This window comes from Vombatus ursinus, unplaced genomic scaffold (assembly GCF_900497805.2).
Source record: "Vombatus ursinus unplaced genomic scaffold, bare-nosed wombat genome assembly UNPS02014852.1, whole genome shotgun sequence".
NCBI classification, from domain to species: domain Eukaryota; kingdom Metazoa; phylum Chordata; class Mammalia; order Diprotodontia; family Vombatidae; genus Vombatus; species Vombatus ursinus.
In genome coordinates this window covers 1669437-1689020 of record NW_020954630.1, presented here as the reverse complement: position 1 = coordinate 1689020, position 19584 = coordinate 1669437, and the positions used below count along the sequence as shown (strand labels likewise).

Genomic DNA, 19584 nt, shown 5'->3' with positions numbered 1-19584 from the left:
CCTTGCCTTCTAAGACTTTGTTTCCCTGGTCTTTCTTTGTCTTTTTTTTTTTTTTTTTGGTTAGGCCATGGGGGTTAAGTGACTTGCCCAGGGTCACGCAGCTAGTAAGTGTTTTGTGTCTGAGACTGGATTTGAACTCAGGTCCTCCTGACTCCAGGGCCAGTGCTCTATCTACTGCACCACCTAGCTGCCCCCTCTTTCTTTGTCTTGATCTCCATCTCTGCTTCCGCCTTCATCTCTGACTCTCAGTCTCTTTTTCTGTATTTCTTTTTCTTTCTACATTCATGAACAAATAGGGAGAAGGAGTCAGTAAGTTAGCAGGTGGAAAAGCAAAGAGATTGAGGCATGCTGGTGTGATGCAAGGAAGTACCAAATTGGGAGTTGGAAGATCTGGGTTCTGAGTGTCCTTCGGTAAATAACTTTGCATCTCTGGGCCTCAGTTTCCTCATACCAAAAAAAGAAAAAAAAGAAGGGGTTGAATTCTACAATCTTTGAGGTTCCTTCCAGATCTAGCATTCTAGGATTCTGTCAGCTAGGGGCACAGGATAAGACAGACATTCTCTCCTTTAAAAATGTCACCCTTTTGTTTTTGCATCCCCTTCCTTTTCCAATACATCTCTCCACTCTCCCTCTTCCTCTTTCCCAAAAAATCATCCCTAATAACAAAAAGGGGAAAAAAAGGGAGAAGGAAAAAAAAAACTTTAGCCAAGCTAACAATGTCAATCTAGTCTAACATTATGTACAGTATAATGGTTTCCCACTTCTGCAAAGACAGGAAGGAGGGAAGTGAGTGCATTCTCACAGCTCTTTTTGGAGCGGTGCTTGGCTATTGTAATTTCACAGCACTCAGTTTTAACGCTGATGATGTTGTTACATTGTTATTATATATGTTATTTTCCTGGTTCTGCTTACTTTACTCTGCATCAGTTCATGTAATTTTTTTCATTCTGTTATTAGAAGTGATTGTAATTATTATTAATATAATTATTGTATTATATTGTAATGTAATTATTATATTATAAAATTATTGTATTATAATTTTGTATAGTACAGTAATATTCAGTTACTACGATTTATTCAACCATTCCCCAATTGATGGACATCTACTTGGTTTCCAATTCTTTGCTACTACAGAAAGTGCTGCTATAAATGTTTTGGTGTTAATCAGATCTTTCTTTTTATTGTTGACCTCCTTGGGGTATATGCCTTGCTGTGGGGCCCCTAGGTCAAAGAGTACAGACTTTTTAGTCACTTTCTTAACAGAATTCTAAATTGCTTTCCAGAATGGTGGGACCAATTTACAACTCCACTAACAGGGTGTTAGTGTGTCTGTCTCTCTACAACTTAGCCAACACTGACTTACACCTCTCCCTTTTGCTGGCCCCAAACCTGTTCTCAAATGTTCAGCCCCACCCCCAGCTTCAGGTTTTGCTTTGGATGACAGCTGAGCCCAGGGCTATTTATGGTCTCCCTCTCAGCACCCTTCTCCCTCCCCTCTCTAAGCCAGATCCTGGATCCTGTCCAGCATCTGCTCAGGATATGGCCATAAACCACCCTAAACCCTGCTCTTCTGGGTCTTGCCCCCAGAAATCCCCCTGAAAACTGCGGCCATGCCCAGAGAATCGGAAAGCAGGCGGCGGTCATCCTGGCTGACCCGGCTTTCCCCAGCCTCCCTCCATTCAGAATGGGACCCCTTGTCCCGGGGCTATCCTGCCCGGAGGGTGCCCAAGCGGGCACCCCTGCTTAGCAGGGACATGGTCCTGCAAAATGCACTGTACACGGGGAACCTGGAGAAGCTTCAAGAGCTCTTTCCCCCAAACAGCACTGCAGACCTGCTGCTAGAGAGCCGGATGGCTGAGCCTCGCTGGAGCAGCCACCAGAGGGGTGAGGGAGCAGGGGGATGGAATCAGGAGATGGGGGCACATGGCAGTGCGGGATGGCCCAGTAGCCTGGGGGGGGGGGGATAGGAGGAAGAATAGAAGGGATGGGGAGGGGGCCAGACTGGGTAAATGGAGAGAGTGAGAGGTGCTGTATATTTGAGGAGACAGAAGAACCCCAGGTTGTTTCTCTTGTCCTCAGGTACACCCTCACCCTGCAAATACTGGCTCTGACCTGAAGTCATGTGGAGCCCAGAATAGCTTCTGTGAAACTTAGCGTTAGAGTCTGACTTTTAGCCACAGGACTACCAGGAGTCTCCGTCTCTTTCTGTCCTTGTCCATGTTTCTGTCTGTCTTTGCTCCCCCTTTCCCCCTCTATCTCTCCTCCTATCACTGCCTCTCCCTCTCCCTCTTCTCTCCCCACCCCTCCCACCCCGTCTCACCTCTCCCTTCTCTGTCTCTGCCCTGAACTCTATTTCTATTTCCTCTTTTTCACAATATCTTTGTCCTCAACCCTAGACCCCATTTCCCTTTCCTTATGGGTAGCGCCTCATCCCCAGAAGATTGCAGAGAGCTGGGGGGGTGGTCCGCTTAGTAGCCTTTGTGCCAGGTTGGTTGAGAAAGCAGACAGAGATCCCGGAGAGGGTCAAGGGCCAGGTCATGGGCCCATAGTAACCAGGACAGCCTCTGGGCCCACCTTGGAGTTCTGGCAAGCCGTGCTGGTCGGGGATGTGGCCTCTGTCTCCCATCTCTTGGCCTCCCCTGGCACTGGCCTCACCCCGGATATTGTCTTTGACACCAGCGACCCAGAGAGATGGAGAGATTTCAGATTCAACATTCGAGCTCTGAGTATGGGCAGCAGAGGCCTGGGTTGTTTGGGTGGGGGGGAGGGGATAAAGGCAGCCATAACAAGAGGTGGGGGGAGGGGCTCCAAGACTCCTATCTACCACCTTCTCCCAACATTACTCCCTTGCCCACCTAGGCTTCAGGTCTGGGATTATCTCTTGGTGTTTTGACCCTTCTTGGCATTTGGGTTCCCACCCCAACTTGAGGTCTCCAAACCCTCCTTAGGGCTTTGGTCTCTGACCTACGTGGAAGAGCTGACCACCCCAATACATGTAGCAGCTGGCCGAGGCCACGAACAAGTTCTCCAGCTGTTGCTAAATCGAGGAGCCCAGCCAGATGCTGCCCCTGGGGGTCGCACTGCTCTGCATGAAGCATGCATCTCTGGCCATGCACCCTGCGCCCGACTGCTGCTTGTAGCAGGAGCTGACCCAGACATCCCAGACCAGGATGGGAGGCGCCCTTTACACCTGTGCCAGGGGCCTGGCGCCCTCCAGTAAGTGACTGCCCTTCAGTCTCCCCCAGCTCTGTGTGCTCCCACCCACCTTCTTTGCCACAATCCCTACATTTCTAGTCTCCACTTTTCCACCTATTCCTGGGAAAGGATGGGGGGTCGATTGATGAAATCATTTCAAGGGATCACAGCAGGGAACATACAATAGTAATTGAATGAGAGACTGGATAGAAGCAGGCACCAGTGGAAGCAACAAGGGTTTATTAAGCCCTCCCCATGTGCCAGGCACTGTGCTAAGAGCATAGTGAGGCAGCATGGCATATCAGAGTGCTGGATCTGGCCCCAAAGAATTTCTCCCAGCTCTACTTCTTATTCCCTGTGGATTTAGGCCCACTACTTCCCCTTCTCTGGACCTCAGTTTCCTAATTTTATAAAATGAGGGGCTTGGACTAGATAGGGTTCTTTTTTTTTTCGTTAGGCAATGGGGTTAAGTGACTTGCCCAGGGTCACACAGCTAGTAAGAGTTATGTGTCTGAGGTTGGATGTGAGCTCAGGTCCTCCTAAATCCAGAGCTGGTGCTCTATCCACTGCACCACCTAGCTTCCCCAAGAGTTCTTAGTCTTTTATGTGTAGAAGCAGGTAGGTGGCACAATGGATAGAAGACTGGACTTGAGGTCAGGAGACCTGAGTTCAAATCCTACCTGAGACACTTACTAGCTGTATGACCCTGGGCAAGTCACTTAACCTCTGTCTGCCTCAGTTCTCTCAATAGTAAAATGGTGATAATAATAGTACTTGCCTCTCAGCCTTGTGAGGATTAAATGGGATAATATTTGTAAAGTGCCTGGCATATAGTAAGGACTTAAAATGCTTATTTCTTTCCTTTATGGACCCTTTGCAATCTGATGAAGCCTATGGACCCCATCTCAGAGTAACATTTTAAAATGCATACAATTAAATGCATAGGATTACGAAGGAAATCAATTATATTGACATGCTATTTTATGTACATATGTATGGATATATGTATATTTTTAAATAAAAAATGTATTAAATCAAGGTTATTAACCCTCAGATAAAAACTCCTGGGGCAGCTAAGTGGCGCAGTGGATAGAGTACTGGACCTGGATTCAGGAAGATCTGAGTTCAAATCTGGCCTCAGACACTTAACACTCACTACCAGTGTGACCCTGGGCAAGTCACTTAACTCCATTGCCTAGCCAAAAAAAAAAAAAAAAAAAAAAAGAACTCCTGAACTAGATAATTTCTAAGGTTGTTTCCATGATCCTCAGGCTCAGGACAGGATTGTCTCAGTGCCAGGAATGTGTTTGGGAGTTTTGGAATGTGTTCCCCCCATAGTGGGACATTGACATTGGCACTAATTGAGTATTTTCAGAGTGGATTATGGAGTGGCCTGAACTTTGGGCACTCTTTTAGGGGAGAATGTGTGTGTGTGTGTGTGTGTGTGTGTGTGTGTGTGTGTGTGTGTGTAATAAGTGTGCTCTAAAGGACCAAGTTTGTCTTTGATGCCTTCATTCACCCCCACTCCCATCACTTGGGACCTTTTCCGCACTCTCTTATGCTCTAAGAAGAGAGACATGTTATATACAATAGGAGAGGGAAGCGTTTCCCTGAACTTTGCCTTGTTCACATCTCATATAAGTATTGCGTTCAGCATTAGGCCCCACATTTTAGGAAGAGTTTTGACCAACTGGGGTACACCCAGAGGAAGACAGCTAGGATAGTTCAAGGACTGGAGATCCTGCTGTATGAGCATTATTTAATAAAATTGTAATGTTTAGTCTGGAAAGAAGAAGAGGAGAGGAGGAGGGCTAAGACATGGCTTTGGGTGTTTGAAGGGCTGTGGTGTGGAAGAACGATTCCACTTGTTCTGCTTGGTGCCAGGGGCCAAACTGGGAGCAGTGGCTGGAGCTGCAGAGAAGCATGGAGATTTGATGTAGTTGTCACAGGTAGACCCTTCCCAATGTGGCACCAGCTGCCCTAAGAAAGGTGTTCCCCATCATCGGAATTCTTCAAGTGGAGAATGGATGATCACTTATCAAGAATGTTGGTAGAGAGGATTTCTATTCAGTGGTAGGTTGGACTAGATAATTTGGGAGACTGGGAGATTTCCTCCCATTTCTTCCCACACTTTTTACTACCCAGGTATTCCGTGCCCGCAGACTGAAAAGAAATAACAGATAAAACACTCATATCAAGGTGTCAGGGACCTTATGTGTTGTTGCTTCCTAGGTCACTTGCAGCTTTAAAGGGAGCTACCAGAAGAATTTCAGGCAGAATGGCAAATGGACAAGGGAGTTATTTTGGGATAAGGTGGTTCCTAAACACCACTCAAATCATGTCTATTCAGCCTATGTCTGTGTGCCCAGCGGTCTTTGTCTGTATTTGTCTCTGCGGCACTCTGTTACACACACACACGCACACACACACACACACACACACACACACACACACACACTTCCCTCCTCTCTTTGGTCCCCAGGTGTGCAGAGCTGCTGCTGAGGTTTGGCGCCACTGTGGATGGTCGATCTGAGGAAGAGGAGGAGACACCTCTCCATGTGGCAGCCCGAGGAGGGCTGGCAGAGCTGGCTGCATTGCTCTTGAGGAAAGGCGCTTGTCCAGATGCCCGTGATGCCGAAGGCCGGACCCCTCTTCTGGCTGCCTGCTCAGTGCCTCTCCTTCCCCTAGCCGAGGCGGAGGCAGCCATCGCCAGGAGTCTTCACCTGTGCCACCTGCTTCTCTCTGCAGGTGCCGATGCGGATGCTGCTGATCACGACAGGCAGCGGCCCCTGCATCTGGCCTGTCGTCGTGGCAATGTGGCTGTGGCTGAGCTACTCCTGTCCCAGGGGGTCAGCGTCAATGCCATGGACTATGGTGGCCATACAGCCCTGCACTGGGCCTTGCAGGGTCCAGCTGCTGCCCTGCCCTGTAGCCCAGAACAAGTAGTCCGAGCTCTACTCAATCACGGTGCTGTCCGCATCTGGCCTGGAGCCCTTCCCAAGGTACCAAGGGATGCTGAAGTGAAGAGGGGCCCCCAGAAGGTGGTGCAGAGAGAGAGGGGGGAGTTTGAACCAATCGGTGCTCTTCGGTATACTCTGAGAACCAGCCCTTTGTCTCCCTTTCTTTGTATAACCTGGATAGCTGGGATGAAGCCATTCATTCATTCCAGAAGTCTCTGCTGAGCACCTTTTATGTACCTGGTTCTGTGTTAGGCACTACTACAAGGATATGAGAGAAACTTGGGATGAGGGAAGACTTGACTTTCCAGGAGGTTACAGGAGACTGGGGAGGAGGCAGTCCCAGCAAAATCAACACACATTTATTAGGCACCACATGCCAGACACCATATTTGGTGTGGGGAATATGGAGACAAAAACAAAACAATCCTTGTCCTCAAAGAGCTTACACAGAAGGGGTGGGGTGGCTAACATAACATGTCAACAAGAAGTGTAACATAAGAAGAGGGAGGAAACAACTGGCTTCAGGGGTGAGATGGCACCTGCACTGACTTTGAAGGAAGAGAAGTATTTTGAGAGGTGAAGACGAGGAGGGGGTTCATTCTGGGCATGGAAAATGACTGGCACTATTTCTCGGAGGCAAGAGATGGAATGCCACATAGAAGAGTCATCCAGCTCTCCAGTCTGGAATGACAGTTCATGGAAGTAATCTGAAATAAGTTGGGAAAGGTAGGTGGGACCCAGATCATGGAGAGCCCCAAAGATCAAGGCTGAGGAGTTTGTATTCTACCTATAGGCAATGGGGAGCCATGGGAGACTTTTGAGCAGATGAACAACATGGTTGGTCAGAACCAAGGTTGGCCTTAGGAAGATGATTTTTTTTTTTAATTTTGGCAGCTATGTAGAGGATGGTTTTAATGGGAGAGCAGGGAAAATCAATTAGGAGGCCATTTAGAGTAGTCCAGGCAATGGATGAAAACCTGAACTAGAATGATGATGATGAAAGGAGAAGAACTGGATCTGTGATTTCATTGATAAAGGGCACTCCTGAATAAGGAGATTTCCTCTCTCAAAGCTGATTGGCACCTTCTCTGTGATGTATAGTCTTAGAGAATTGCCTAGGGCACTGAGAGATTAAGTGACTTTCCTAGACTCATTCAGCCATGGTGTTTCAGAGGTAGGTCTAGAACCAGGTCTTCCTGATTCCAAGGCCAGCTCTCTTTACCCTACACCACACTGCCTCTTGAGGAGATGCAACTGATTTAATATGGGTGTTAAAAGAGAATGTGCTTAGTACATAGTAGGGGCTTAATAAATATTTATTGAATTGAATCAAGGTTGATTTTTTGGTTATTATAAAACCATGATTGGGAAGATAGTGGTATCCTTAACAGAAACAGGAAAGTTTGGTGGAGGAACAGGTTTAGGGGTGAAGATAATGACTACTGTTTTAGACATGTTAAATCTGATGAATATGGATCATGCCAAAGGAAATTCCCATTAAGCTATTGAAGATGTGAGATTGAAATTCAGGAAAGAAATTAAGATTGGATTAAGATTTGGGACTTGATTGTATAGGACAGAGCTATGGGAAACACCCAAAAGAAGAGGTCAGGAAATGGATGATGGTCCAACAAAGGAGCCTGAGAAGAATCACCAGACAGGCAGGAGGAAAAACAGAAAGAGCTGTATCCTTAAGAGCCTAGCAGTATGAGAGTCCAGGTTTAGGGGGTGGTCAGCAGCATCAAAGGGACATGAGAACTGAGAACTTCTTCATTTTTTTTCTGTTTCAAATATATTTTGATTCATTTCATTAAATATTTCCCAATTATGTTTTAGGGGGAAAATTTATATTCATTTAAAAAATTTTTGAGTTCCAAATTCTCTTCCTCCCTCCCAACCCTCACCCACCCTTTGAGAAGACAAGCAAATATATCAATTATACATGTAAAGTAATACAAAATATATTTCCACACTAGCCATGTTGCAAGAGAAAACATACACACAGAAGAAGAAAAATAAAGAAAGTGAAAAAAGTATCTGCCCTCAGAGTTGAAAACTACTTTAGCAGTTAAGAGATCATGGGTACCCTTGGAGAGAACAATTTTAGAAGTCTAGCGGGTTGGAAGACAAATTGAAAGGGGCTGAAAAGTGAATGGGATATGAGGAAATTAAAGGCTATGACTATAGACATCTTTTTTCTTAGGAGTTTGGCAGTGAAAGGGAGGAGAACTAAATGACAACAGCTTGAGGGGATGGAAGGCTGTAGGCTTTTTTGAAAAATGTGGGAGATTTAGCCATGGTTATAGGTAATAGGGAAAGAAACAATACATAAGGAGAGACTGGTGATGAAAGACAGAAAGGGGATGATTAATTAGTCAATCTCCTGAAGAAATTGAGGAGATGGGATCTGGGACACAACTAGAAGAGTTGGTCTTCAGTGACGGAAGGGCCACTTCTTAATAGAGTGGTCTAAAGTAGAATAACCTTTGCGAAGATATATAGCAGTTGAGTTGTGAAACAGGAACTATGAGAAAGCACTTGACTTCAAGTCTAGTCAAGCCAACAAAATAGTTAGTAAATATTTAGTAAGTGCCTACTTTGCACCAGACGCTGTGTTAATTGATGAGGATACAAAGAGGTAAAAGACAGTCCCTGACCTCAAGGAGCACACAATCTAATGGGGGAAGAGAACAAGCAAACAAAAATGTACAAATTATATGCAGGGGAAAAGAGGAAATAATTAAAAGAGGAAAGGCATTAGAATTAAGAAGGTTTGGGAAAGATTTCTTGGAGAAGGTGGAATTTTCAGTTGGGACTTAAAGGAAGCCAGGGAAGACTGATGGAGATGAGGAGAGAGTGTTCCAGGAATGGAGGACACCCAGAGAAAATGCCCAGAGCTGAGACATGGAGTATCTTGTTTGGGGGAACAGCCAGGAGGCTAGTGTCACTAGATTAAAGAGTATATGGTGGGATGTAAGGTGTGAGAAGATTGGAAAGGAAGGGGCGGGGCTAGGTTATGAAAGACTTTGAACACAAAACACAGGATTTTTAATTTGATCTTGGAGACAATAGGAAGCCACTAGAGTTTAATGAGTTGGGGAGGGGAGTGGTGGCTACATTGTTAGATCTGCACTTTGAGAAAATCACTTTGGTGGCTGAATGGAAAATGAATTTGAGTAGGGAGAGGCTTGAGGCAGGCAGATTTACCAGCACACTATTACAATAATCCAGGCGTTAGGTGATGAAGACCCGTACTAGAATGATGGCAGGATCAGAGGAGAGAAGGGAGTGTATTCATGAGATGTTGCAAAGATGAAATCGACAGGCTTTGGCAACAGATTGCATATGGGAGGTGAGAGATAGTGAGAAATCCAGGATGACCTAGGTTACAAGCCTGAGGCACTGGGAAGATGGTGTTTGCCCTTGACAATAATAGGGAAGTTAGCAGTAGGGCATTAGGGAGGAGAATAATAAATCCTGTTTTGGAAATATTGAGTTTAAGATGTCTCTTGAACATCTACTTCTACATGTCTGAAAGACAGCTAGAGATTTGAGATTAGAGGTCTGCAGAAAGGGTGGGCAAGATAGGTAGATTTGAAAATCATCAGCATGGATATGATAATTTAATGTGTAGGAGCTGATGAAATCACCAAGTGAAGTAATATAGAAGAAAAGAGAAGCCGGCCCAGGGTGGGACCCTGTGGAACACCCATGGTTAAGTGGGGATGACCTCAATGAGGATACAGCAAAAGATACTGAGAAGGAGTGGTCTGATAGGTAGGAGAACCCAGAGAGAGTTGTATCCCCAAAACCTAGAGAGAAGAGAGTATTGAGGAAAAGGTGATTGACAGTGTCAAAGGCTGCAGAGAGGTCAAGGAGAATGAGTACTGAGAAAAGGTCATTGGATATGGCAACTAAGAGATCACTGGCAACTTTGGAGAGGGTAGTTTCTGTAAAATGATGACGTCAGAAACTGGATTGTAGGGTGTTAAGAAGACACAGAGAGAGGAAAGTGGAGGCGGCAATGGTAGATGTCCTTTCCAAAGAATTTAGTACAAAAGGTAGAAGATATAGGGTGATAGAGGGGATGGAAGGACTGAGTAAGGGTTTTTTTTTAGGATGGGGGAGATGAGAACGTTGGCAGCTAGTAAGAAAGGAGCCAGTAGACAGGGAGCAACCGAAAACAAGTGCTAGAGGGGATGATCTGCTGGAGGAGATAAAATGGAATGCAGGTGGAGGGATTGGCCTTGGTAAGGAGTAGAGCCTTCTGTGTGTGAAAGAGGGGTGAAGGAGGAAATAGCAGCAGAAAGCATATTAGTGATACAAGATGAGGAAAAAGGGAGAAAATGGAGTTCATGGTAAATAGCTTCTGTTTTCTCTGTCAAATATGAGGCAAAGTTTTCAGCTGAGAGAGTGGGCAGAAGATAAGCCTTGGGAGGTTTGAGGAGGGATACAAAGGTTTGGAAGAGCTGCTGTGGAGAGTGGGATGGTGAGTTTATAGGCAGGTATAGTAGGATTGTCTAGAAGCAGTGACAGCCCAGTTGAGGTTGTGTTATATAAATCTGTAGCGGACCCAATCAGAATAGTTGCATGATTTTTTTCTACCTTCATTGAGTAGTACACACATAGGAGGGAAGGAGGCAGACAATGGGAGTGATCCAAGGCTGAGGCTTGGCAGGGCCCAATTGGCGATGTGACCAAAGACCTAGTGACTCAACAAAAGAGGGGAGTGTAGAGTTGAAATGGTTCACCAAAGGGTCAAAATGAGAAAAAGGGGAGAGAGTGACAGGTGCATGCAGGGGAGATGGCCTGGGAGACAGTTGAGGAGTTAGGGGATTGGAAATCATGGTATGGATGAAGAGTAGGGTTTGGTAAGGGAAGGCAGAGGGAGAGGTAGAAAGCCATTAAATTAAGGCAAGATAAGGGAATTTCAGAATTCTTGAATATGGAGCTGGTGCATTGTGGGTGATGGCAAGACCAAAGTTGTAACCATCATTGTGTATTGCTGAGGTGGGCTGTAGGAGTAAGTTATGGGAAATGAGTAGGTTGAGGAATTGAGTGATTAAGCTGTTTGAAGGAGAGTTGAAATGTATGTTGAAGTCCCCTAGTATGAGTGCAGAAATCAGAGAGGAGAGAAAAATTACATTTTTAATAATATAATAAGATAAGCATTTGCTTATATTTATGATATATCATATATAATCTATAATCTAGATATATTTATTATACATAATGGTCTATAATAAATATATGCTAATAAAATATTACATGCATTTATTTATATAATAAAATAAGAACTTATTAAATGCCTACCATATGCCAGGTACTTTACTAAATGCTGGGGTTACTAAGAAAAGTGAAAAAATAGTCTCTACTCTCTCAAGTCCCAGTTTAACGTGGAAATAACATGTAAACAACCATATACAATCAAGATATATACAATTTTCTCCATAAAAGTAGAAGGTGAAGACATCTAAGGGCAGAGTGGATTGGTGCTGGGGCTTGATGAGAGAAGAGAAGTTTTGGAATATCCACTGAAGGGAATGGAATAAAGAATCACTCCAGGAAGAATAAATGATTGCCAGGTAGCAGTGAGGGCTCAGTTGAGATTAGATTAGTAGTGAACCCATTTGGCACGATTGAGGACTCCCTTCAAAGGGATTCAGCAGCATCGCAGTAGAAGTGGAAAAATCCAGGGTTGAAAACCGGTATGTGTAAGAAGATGAATGGATAAGAGGGTCAGGGCATGAAAAGTGAAGGACAATATAGTTAGCTGAATTGGTTAACTATACGGTCAAGACTGTGAAGATCAAATAAAAGTGGGGTTAGAGCAGCTTCTATCAACTATGAGAAAAGGAAGGAATAGAGGGACTAGAGGTTGTTGTGAAGCTAAAAATGTTTAGAAGGAATGAGACAGAGAAAGGAAGAAAGATAAAGAGAGAACGATGGAAAGACAGAAGATTATTATCAGAGAGAGGAATTTCAGAGTTCAAAATTATGGAGGTGGCATAGTTATGAGTGATACCCTAAATCTTAGGCATTTGTGTTAAGTGTCTAGGAATAGAAACATCTACCGTGAGATTTCAGGAGGTCAGTATACTGGGAGGCCAAGAACTTTCAGGAGTTGTATTGAAATACTCCTCAAATATTAGAAGCAAGGGTTGGGGTAGAGAGGAAGACTGAGCCAAGTATTGAAAGGAAAGGAAGGACAAGGTGGTACAGTGGATAGAGCACCGGCCCTGGAGTCAGGGGACTCAGACACTTAGTAGCTATGTGACCCTGGGCAAGTCACTTAACCCCAATTGTCTCCAAAAATAGAAATAAAGAAAAAAAAGAAATAAAGGGTTGCCTAATTGGAGAACCAGGAAGTGTCATTGGGCAGAATGTTTTGATGCCGGTGACTACAGAGACACAGTGGGGCCTCTGGACCATACTCCTAGGTGCCTTGAAGAATTTGCCAGTACCTCCCACTTTAAACACAGCAAGCCCTACTGCTGGTGGGCATTGGAAGTCAGTCATCATCATTAATGTTTTGATCTTCTTTGTCACCAAAGTAAGATAATATAGTCTGACTCTTCTTGTGCTGCTTTCTCATGATCCCAACCAATTACTTGAGTTTTAAACTCTTGGTTAAGGTAAGAGTCTGTTTCTAATGTGAAGAATGTACTGTCCCAAGCTTCAGGGGTTTGTACAGCTGTTTTCAGAGATACTTCTAGGGACCTGAAAATTTTCAGTTATTCCAAGGTGCTATGATAAGGGGCAAGATGTTTCCTCTCCACTGCCACAACAAGCTCCACCACGCCAGCGCTCCTCCTCTCCCGAGGACTGCCCCTCAGAACTGTGACCCAGATCCAAGCACAGGCAAAGCAAGAGATTCATGCCTCAGCACTGGCAAAGAAATCCCTGCAATCCCCCTCTGATCAGCCACTCGATTCCCCCTCAGTCTGTGGGCCAGAAGCTCAGGCCGGCTGAGACCTAGCTTCTTCTCTCATGCAGTCGCAGACTTTTCCCACTGACCTTCTAAGGTGTCTTTGGCGTTCGAGGATTGAGAAGTCAGGAAACTGCCACAGCTGCCTGGGATTCAGTCCTCTGAGGTCTGCTCCAGGTTCGCTGCAGCCTGTCTGCCCATGACGAACTGCGCTTCTCTCCCAGCCAGGCATGATATACCTTTCCGATTAGCCATCCAGGTTGTCTTGGGCTGGAAATTTGTTTTACTCTGTTTTTTTTGTGAGTTCTGCTACTTTAGAATTTGTTTAGAGCCATTTTTTATAGGTATTTGGAGGGGTTTGAGGGAAAGCTCTAGCAAGTCACTGCTTTCCCTCTGCCATCTTGGCTCCCCATTGTCATTGATGCAAAGGTTAGTGAAAGAGTATGAGATGGGGTGCCATTCAATCAATTTATTTAGTGCCTACTGTGTTTCCAGGTGCTTTGGAAGATACAAGAGTATTCTTTGCACTCAGATTGCTTCTAGTCTAGTTCAAAGAACAAGACTGACAGAAAATAAAGAACAATCAATTGATCAATAAACATTTATTAAGCACTTACTATATGCTAGGCATTATGGTAGACACTAGGGTTACAAAGACAAAAAAAAAATCTCAAGGACCTTGAATTCTAAACATGTGATCCTCTTTTTACATGCTATTGATATTCAAAAAGGGGACGGATAAGGGAAGGATGGAGTGGTCACTGAGGAAGCGGGCCATGAGCTGGTTCTTCAAGGTGGGGGTAGGATTTAGATAGCTTACCTGTGACATGAGTGAGGCTTATGCAGGCAGGGGAAAATTCAGACTGACTTGGCTACAGTGGGGGTTTGAAATTCCTTAGGGAAATTAAGTGGGACAGGTAGAATAGATCCAGGTTATAGAGGACCAGGAAGGGGATTTTGTACTTGACCTGGCAGGCACTAGGGAGCTATTGCAGGCTCTTGAGCAAAGAAATTTCGTAATTAAAAACAATGTTAGGAAGATTAGTCTGGCAGGAAGATTAAGGCCATAGAAGGGAATGGACAAGTGACACATATCCAGGAGGAAAAGGAGAAATGACATGTTTTATATGGTATCAGTATTTCTTAAATATCAATAATATCATAGGCATTGTGTAATATACGCGCATGAGCCAGTCAATACCTGCCTTCTGAGAACTTATAACCTAAATCAACTAGACACAAAGATACCATACTGACACATTTTTATGCATTCATTCAGCAATTATTGATTAGGTCTCACTATGTACTAGAGCTGTGAGAATACAAAGACAGTTCCTGTCCTCAAGTAGCTTGCAATCTGTTATAGGGACATAAGGCAAATAAAGAGGTATAATCATAGGATTTAGAGCTGGAAGGGATGTTATCAATAGTTTAATCTAACCCTGTGCTTTACAGATGAAGAAACTGAGGCCCAGAGATATTAAGTGACTCGTCCCAGGTTAGACAGGGGGGAGCAAAACTGAAACCAGAACCCAGACCTTCTAATCCCAGATGTAGTACTGTCTCTTTTATACCACACTGCCTCTTGTCTACAAGGCAGTAAGTGATGATACGGAGGGTCAGAGGAAGGAGACAAATTGTCCAACAATCCTCCAGGTAAAGGAACAGACAATTGAGGTGGCAAAGTGGCTAGAGGGCTGGACTTGGAGCTGGGAAGACCTCTGAATCCTGCCTCAGACATCTCCTAGCTGTGTGACCCTGGATGAGTCACTTTCACTTTCTCACTCAGTTTCGTTTTTTGCAAAATGGAGATGATTATAATCCCATCTATCTCAGAGTTGTTATGAGAATCAAATGGGATAACATATGTAAAGTGTCCTCTAAGTGCTAGAGGTGTTATGAAGGAAGTGCCCTCAGAGCTTTCCTAAACGTCAGTCACTTGGCAAGGTTCATTTTCAGTGGTGTTTTTTCTTTCTCTTTAGCTTTTTTTCTAAGTTGGCTACACCTCTTTAGCACAGTGCTCGGGTAGTGACAGGAAGTAAGCCAAAGGGGTCAGTGCTCTGGCTGTGTCTAATGGCGTGGTGGAAGCCTTGGGGCCCAGAGGGAGAAGTAAGGAGGAGGGTGTTGGCCAATACGTTGGGCCTGCGCTTTAGAAAGAGACAACAGGCCCAAAGGGAGAGCTGCAGTGACCTTTGGTCTGGGCCCTACTGACCCGTCCCCTGCTGGGGCTGGCCCTGGCTCAGTCCAGTCAGGTCCCACTTCCGTACCCACTTTCCTGGTTCCCCCTCTCCTCTTTTCTCACAAACGGTTAAGCATCTGTCTGGATTCCCAGGCAAGACCAAATAATTAAACAGCCCGAGAGTTCGGCAGATTGGTCTCCCCTTTGGGAAAATACAAGAAAATCAACAATTAACACTAATTAATCTCCTATTAACACCAGATAATTAGGAGACAAGCAATTCCCTGTAATCTGACAGAGGCTCTGACAGCTAATGATTCCCCTAGCCAAGAGGGTGGGGGGAATGGGCGGGCTCAGGCCAGCTGGGAAAATTGACAGCAGATGAATGGGCAGAAGCACCACCCTGTCCCACCCCATCCAGCCTGGGAGTCACAATCTACCTCTGCTGGTCTCCAGACCAGAGGTGGGGAACTTTCGGCCTGGAAGCCACACATGGCCTTCTAGGTCCTCAAGTGCAGCCCTTTGAATCAAACCAAATCAATCAAAGGGCCGAACTTGAGGACCTAGAGGGGCCACATGTGGCCTCGGGGCCACATGTGGCCTCGGGACCACAGGTTCCCCAACCTTTCTCCAGACCCTGCTAGGGAAACTCTGATGTTCAAGGTAGGTGTATTTAATCTTTTAGAAGAGTAACCCACTGTTCCCTGGCTATAACTAGTGCTGAGCCTCAAGTCCCAGGGGATCAAAAAAGGAGGAAGGAAGATGTCTATTTCCCAAAATCTTCAAATCCCTTCCACTGGCTTCACAGAAAGCCACACTTTACTGGAAATCAGATCGTATGCTATTCCTGGGCAGCTAGGTGCATAGTGGTTAGAGTGTTGAGCCTGAAGTGAGGAAGACTCATCTTCCTGAGTTCAAATCTGTCCTTACTAGCTGTGTGACCCTGGGCTAGTCACTTAACCCTGTTTGCCTCAGTTTCCTCATCAGTAAAATGAGCTGGAGAAGGAAATGGCAAACCACTCCAGTGGTTGCCAAGAAAACTCCAAATGGAATCACAGAGAGTCAACTGAAATGACTAAACAACAACAAAAGCTGTTTCTGGCCTTTCCACTAATGAGCTATGTGACCTTGGGATTTACTTCTCTGGGACGCAGTTTCCTTATCTGAAAAATGAAGGTCTTAAACTAGATGATGTATGAGACTCCTTTCTCGAGATCTGGATCTGGAAAGGATCTCACATTCCTACTGAGTGTGGGACTCGTCTTCTCTGAACTTCAGTTTCCTCACCTGTAAGTCGAGGACAACAATAATTGCACTAGGTACCTCCCAGGGTAATTGTGAAGCCAGTGCTCTGCTAGCCTTAAAGAGATATCGATGTCAGAGTTATTACTATTATTCTGTCATCTAATCCAAAACCCCTATTTAACCAGAAGGAAACCGAAACTTGGGGAAAGGACTGCATTCTAGGACTGTGTGTCTCTCTTAATTCTTGTTGGATGTTATTGATGGGACTTCTGTTCAGGCGTAGTTTGGACTAGAGCCTGGGTTAGGCATAAATATGTACACACACAGGTAGCTAGGTATGTGCCGCTCTGTGACAACATACGGGATCAGGGGCGAGATCTCCACTGCTCTCCTTCATTCCAGCAAACTGGTCTCTTCATGGTCTCCTCAACCCCTTTTCCTCTTTGCTTTGGTCATGTGGTTTCCCATACCAGGAAGGTCCTCCTCGCTCGTTTGTGAATCTTATCCAGTCTTCAAAGCCTACTTCCTCCATGAAATTTACAGGAATCCTCTGAAAGCAATGCCTTCCCTTGATGGTGTCTCTTACTGGGCTTGTAGCAAATGTAACTTCCTATGGTTATCTTTTTATGCACAAGCCCGGTTTCTCCCAAATCGGCAAACATTTATTAGTCACCTAATCTGTATAAAGCACTGCTTAGTCCCCTATGCAGGTTCTGGGATTATAAGCATAAAAGGGACAGACACCCTAATCTTAAAGAAAGGTGGAGAGGACTATAACATGTACACAGTTACATGTCATACAAGATAGGGAGAGATGATGCCAAAGGAAAAATGCAGACTAAATGCTTGGGGAAATTTTGAGAAGAGAGATAATATTTCCAGTTATGGTGATGGGGAGGAGGCTTCACTACAATACCTAAAGGGCAGGGACCCTGACACAGACCTTGCATATAGTAGGTGTAATATTTGTGGGTTAACAGTAGGAGGTATGTGACCCTGGTGAATACATACTTGTGGTTTTTGCCTTTCTCTGTTTCTTTTCCCAGGTGTTGGAACGCTGGTGTGAATTTCCCCGGATAATTGAGGTTCTAATGAATACCTACAGTCTTGTGAAACTGCCAGGGGATGCAGTGGACCTTATACCCCCGGAGGTCCTGCAGGTCAGTCAGACTCAGGGACTACCCAGGAGACTTCTTTTTTTTTTTTTGAGGGGCTAGGCAATGGGGTTAAGTGACTTGCCCAGGGTCACACAGCTAGTAAGTGTTATGTGTCTGAGGCCGGATTTGAACTCAGGTCCTCCTGAATCCAGGGCCAGTGCTCTATCCACTGTACCACCTAGCTGCCCCAACCCAGGAGACTTCTTAATCCCTAGAACACAGAACTGCCCAGCCCAGCCTCAAGGAGAGGCTGTCATCTCTATCATCCAGAGACCCTCCAACCTTCTAGAGCAGGGGTTCCTAACCCTTTTTTGGGGTCTTGGACCTCTCTGGAACTCTGCGTCTATGGACCCAGAATAATATTTTTAAAAGCATGAAATAAAATACATAGGAATACAAAGGAAACCAGTTACATTGAAATGCAGTTCTCAAACTACATTTAAAAAAAGAAAGTCAGTGAGGCAGCTAAGTGTCGAAGTGGGGTAGAACACCAGCCCTGGAGGCAAGAGAATCTGAGTTCAAGTCCGACCTCAGAAACTTTTAGTTGTGTGACCCTAGGCAAGTCACTCAACCCTGACTGCCTCAAAAAACAAAAAATAAGTCAGTTGACCTTAGGTTAAGATTTCCTGATGAAGGGGGGAGGGCACCATCTTTATAGAGGTTCTCCAAAGAGATTGTTTATAGCCTGGAGACAGAGAACTTTTCAAATCTAGGAGAGATCTTCACGTAGAGACTCCATGGAAATGATCTCAGTCTATAGAAACCCCTATGAATACTCCCTACCTGCAAAAGACTGTTGTTGTTTTTAAATTCAATTTTATTTTAAATTCTGAATTATCTCCCTCCCACTCTCCCTTCCCCCACTGATAAATCAAGAAAAATAAAACATATACAGTCAAGCAAAACAAATCCTTACATTGGCCACCTCTCAATCTGCCTCTGAAACCATCAGCTCTCCATCCGGAGCTGGGTAGTGAACTTTATCATAAGGCCTCCAGATCGTGGTTGGGCAGAATTCCTAGGTCTTTCAGAGCTGTTTGTATTTACCATATTATTGTGTTGTGTACATCCTTCTCCTGGTTCTGCTCATTTCACTTTTTTTTTTTTAAGTGAGGCAGTTGGGGTTAAGTGACTTGCCCAGAGTCACACAGCTAGTAAGTGTTATGTGTCTGAGGCCAGATTTGAACTCAGGTCCTTCTGACTCCAGGGCCAGTGCTCTATCCACTGCACCACTTAGCTGCCCCCATTTCCCTTTTATGAAAGGTTCTGACAGACATTTCTACCAGCCCCCTTCTTAGGATAATGGAATGAATTCAAGCCTGAGTTCGAATCCCCATCCCTTCACTATCTCCATGATCGTGGGTGAACCCCTCTATCTTTGGTCCTGAATCTCCTCTTTTGTAGCTCGAAGTCTTATCCCTTGTCCATGAACTCCTCCTCCCACCCCAGCCCTGTAATTTCAAGTTTTCTTCTGAATGCAGAAGCATCAAGATTTCTACTCTTCGCTCTTCACCTTGGTGGGTCGGCCGAGATCCTTGAAGCACCTGAGTCGCCACGCTCTCCGATCGCACCTGGCCGGTTGCTTGTCCCAGGCACTGCCCTGGTTACCCCTGCCTCCTTGCCTCCTTCGCTACCTACAGTTGGATTTTGAGGACATTCTCTATTAGGTAAGTCCTGGGATCTGGGGCCAGTCAGAGGCTGGAAGGGAAGCCCAGGGATGGGATTGAGTCTTGGGGAGGCTGGGGAGAGGCCTAGCCTAAGGAACGTGGGGGGCAAAGGAGCCTGATACTCTTAGAGATCAGCCAGCCTCTCTGCCTTTGTCTTTCCCCTCATCTCTCCTTTTCAGTATTCTCTCCACTATTACTGACCTATCAGAGATTCCTGCCAAGATTACCTGGGAAACAGCAATTCATCCATCCT

General features: G+C 45.2%; 1 protein-coding gene across 1 annotated transcript; it reads left to right on the top strand.

Moving 5' to 3' along the window:
- The first annotated feature begins 2415 nt into the window (after positions 1 to 2415).
- Positions 2416 to 19331, top strand: ASB10 (ankyrin repeat and SOCS box containing 10). Its single transcript, XM_027840912.1, is given in 6 exon segments — positions 2416 to 2454; positions 2456 to 2726; positions 2949 to 3216; positions 5678 to 6197; positions 17554 to 17667; positions 19146 to 19331. Coding segments are annotated over 6 exon segments (1398 nt in total).
- Positions 19332 to 19584: the final 253 nt, after the last annotated feature.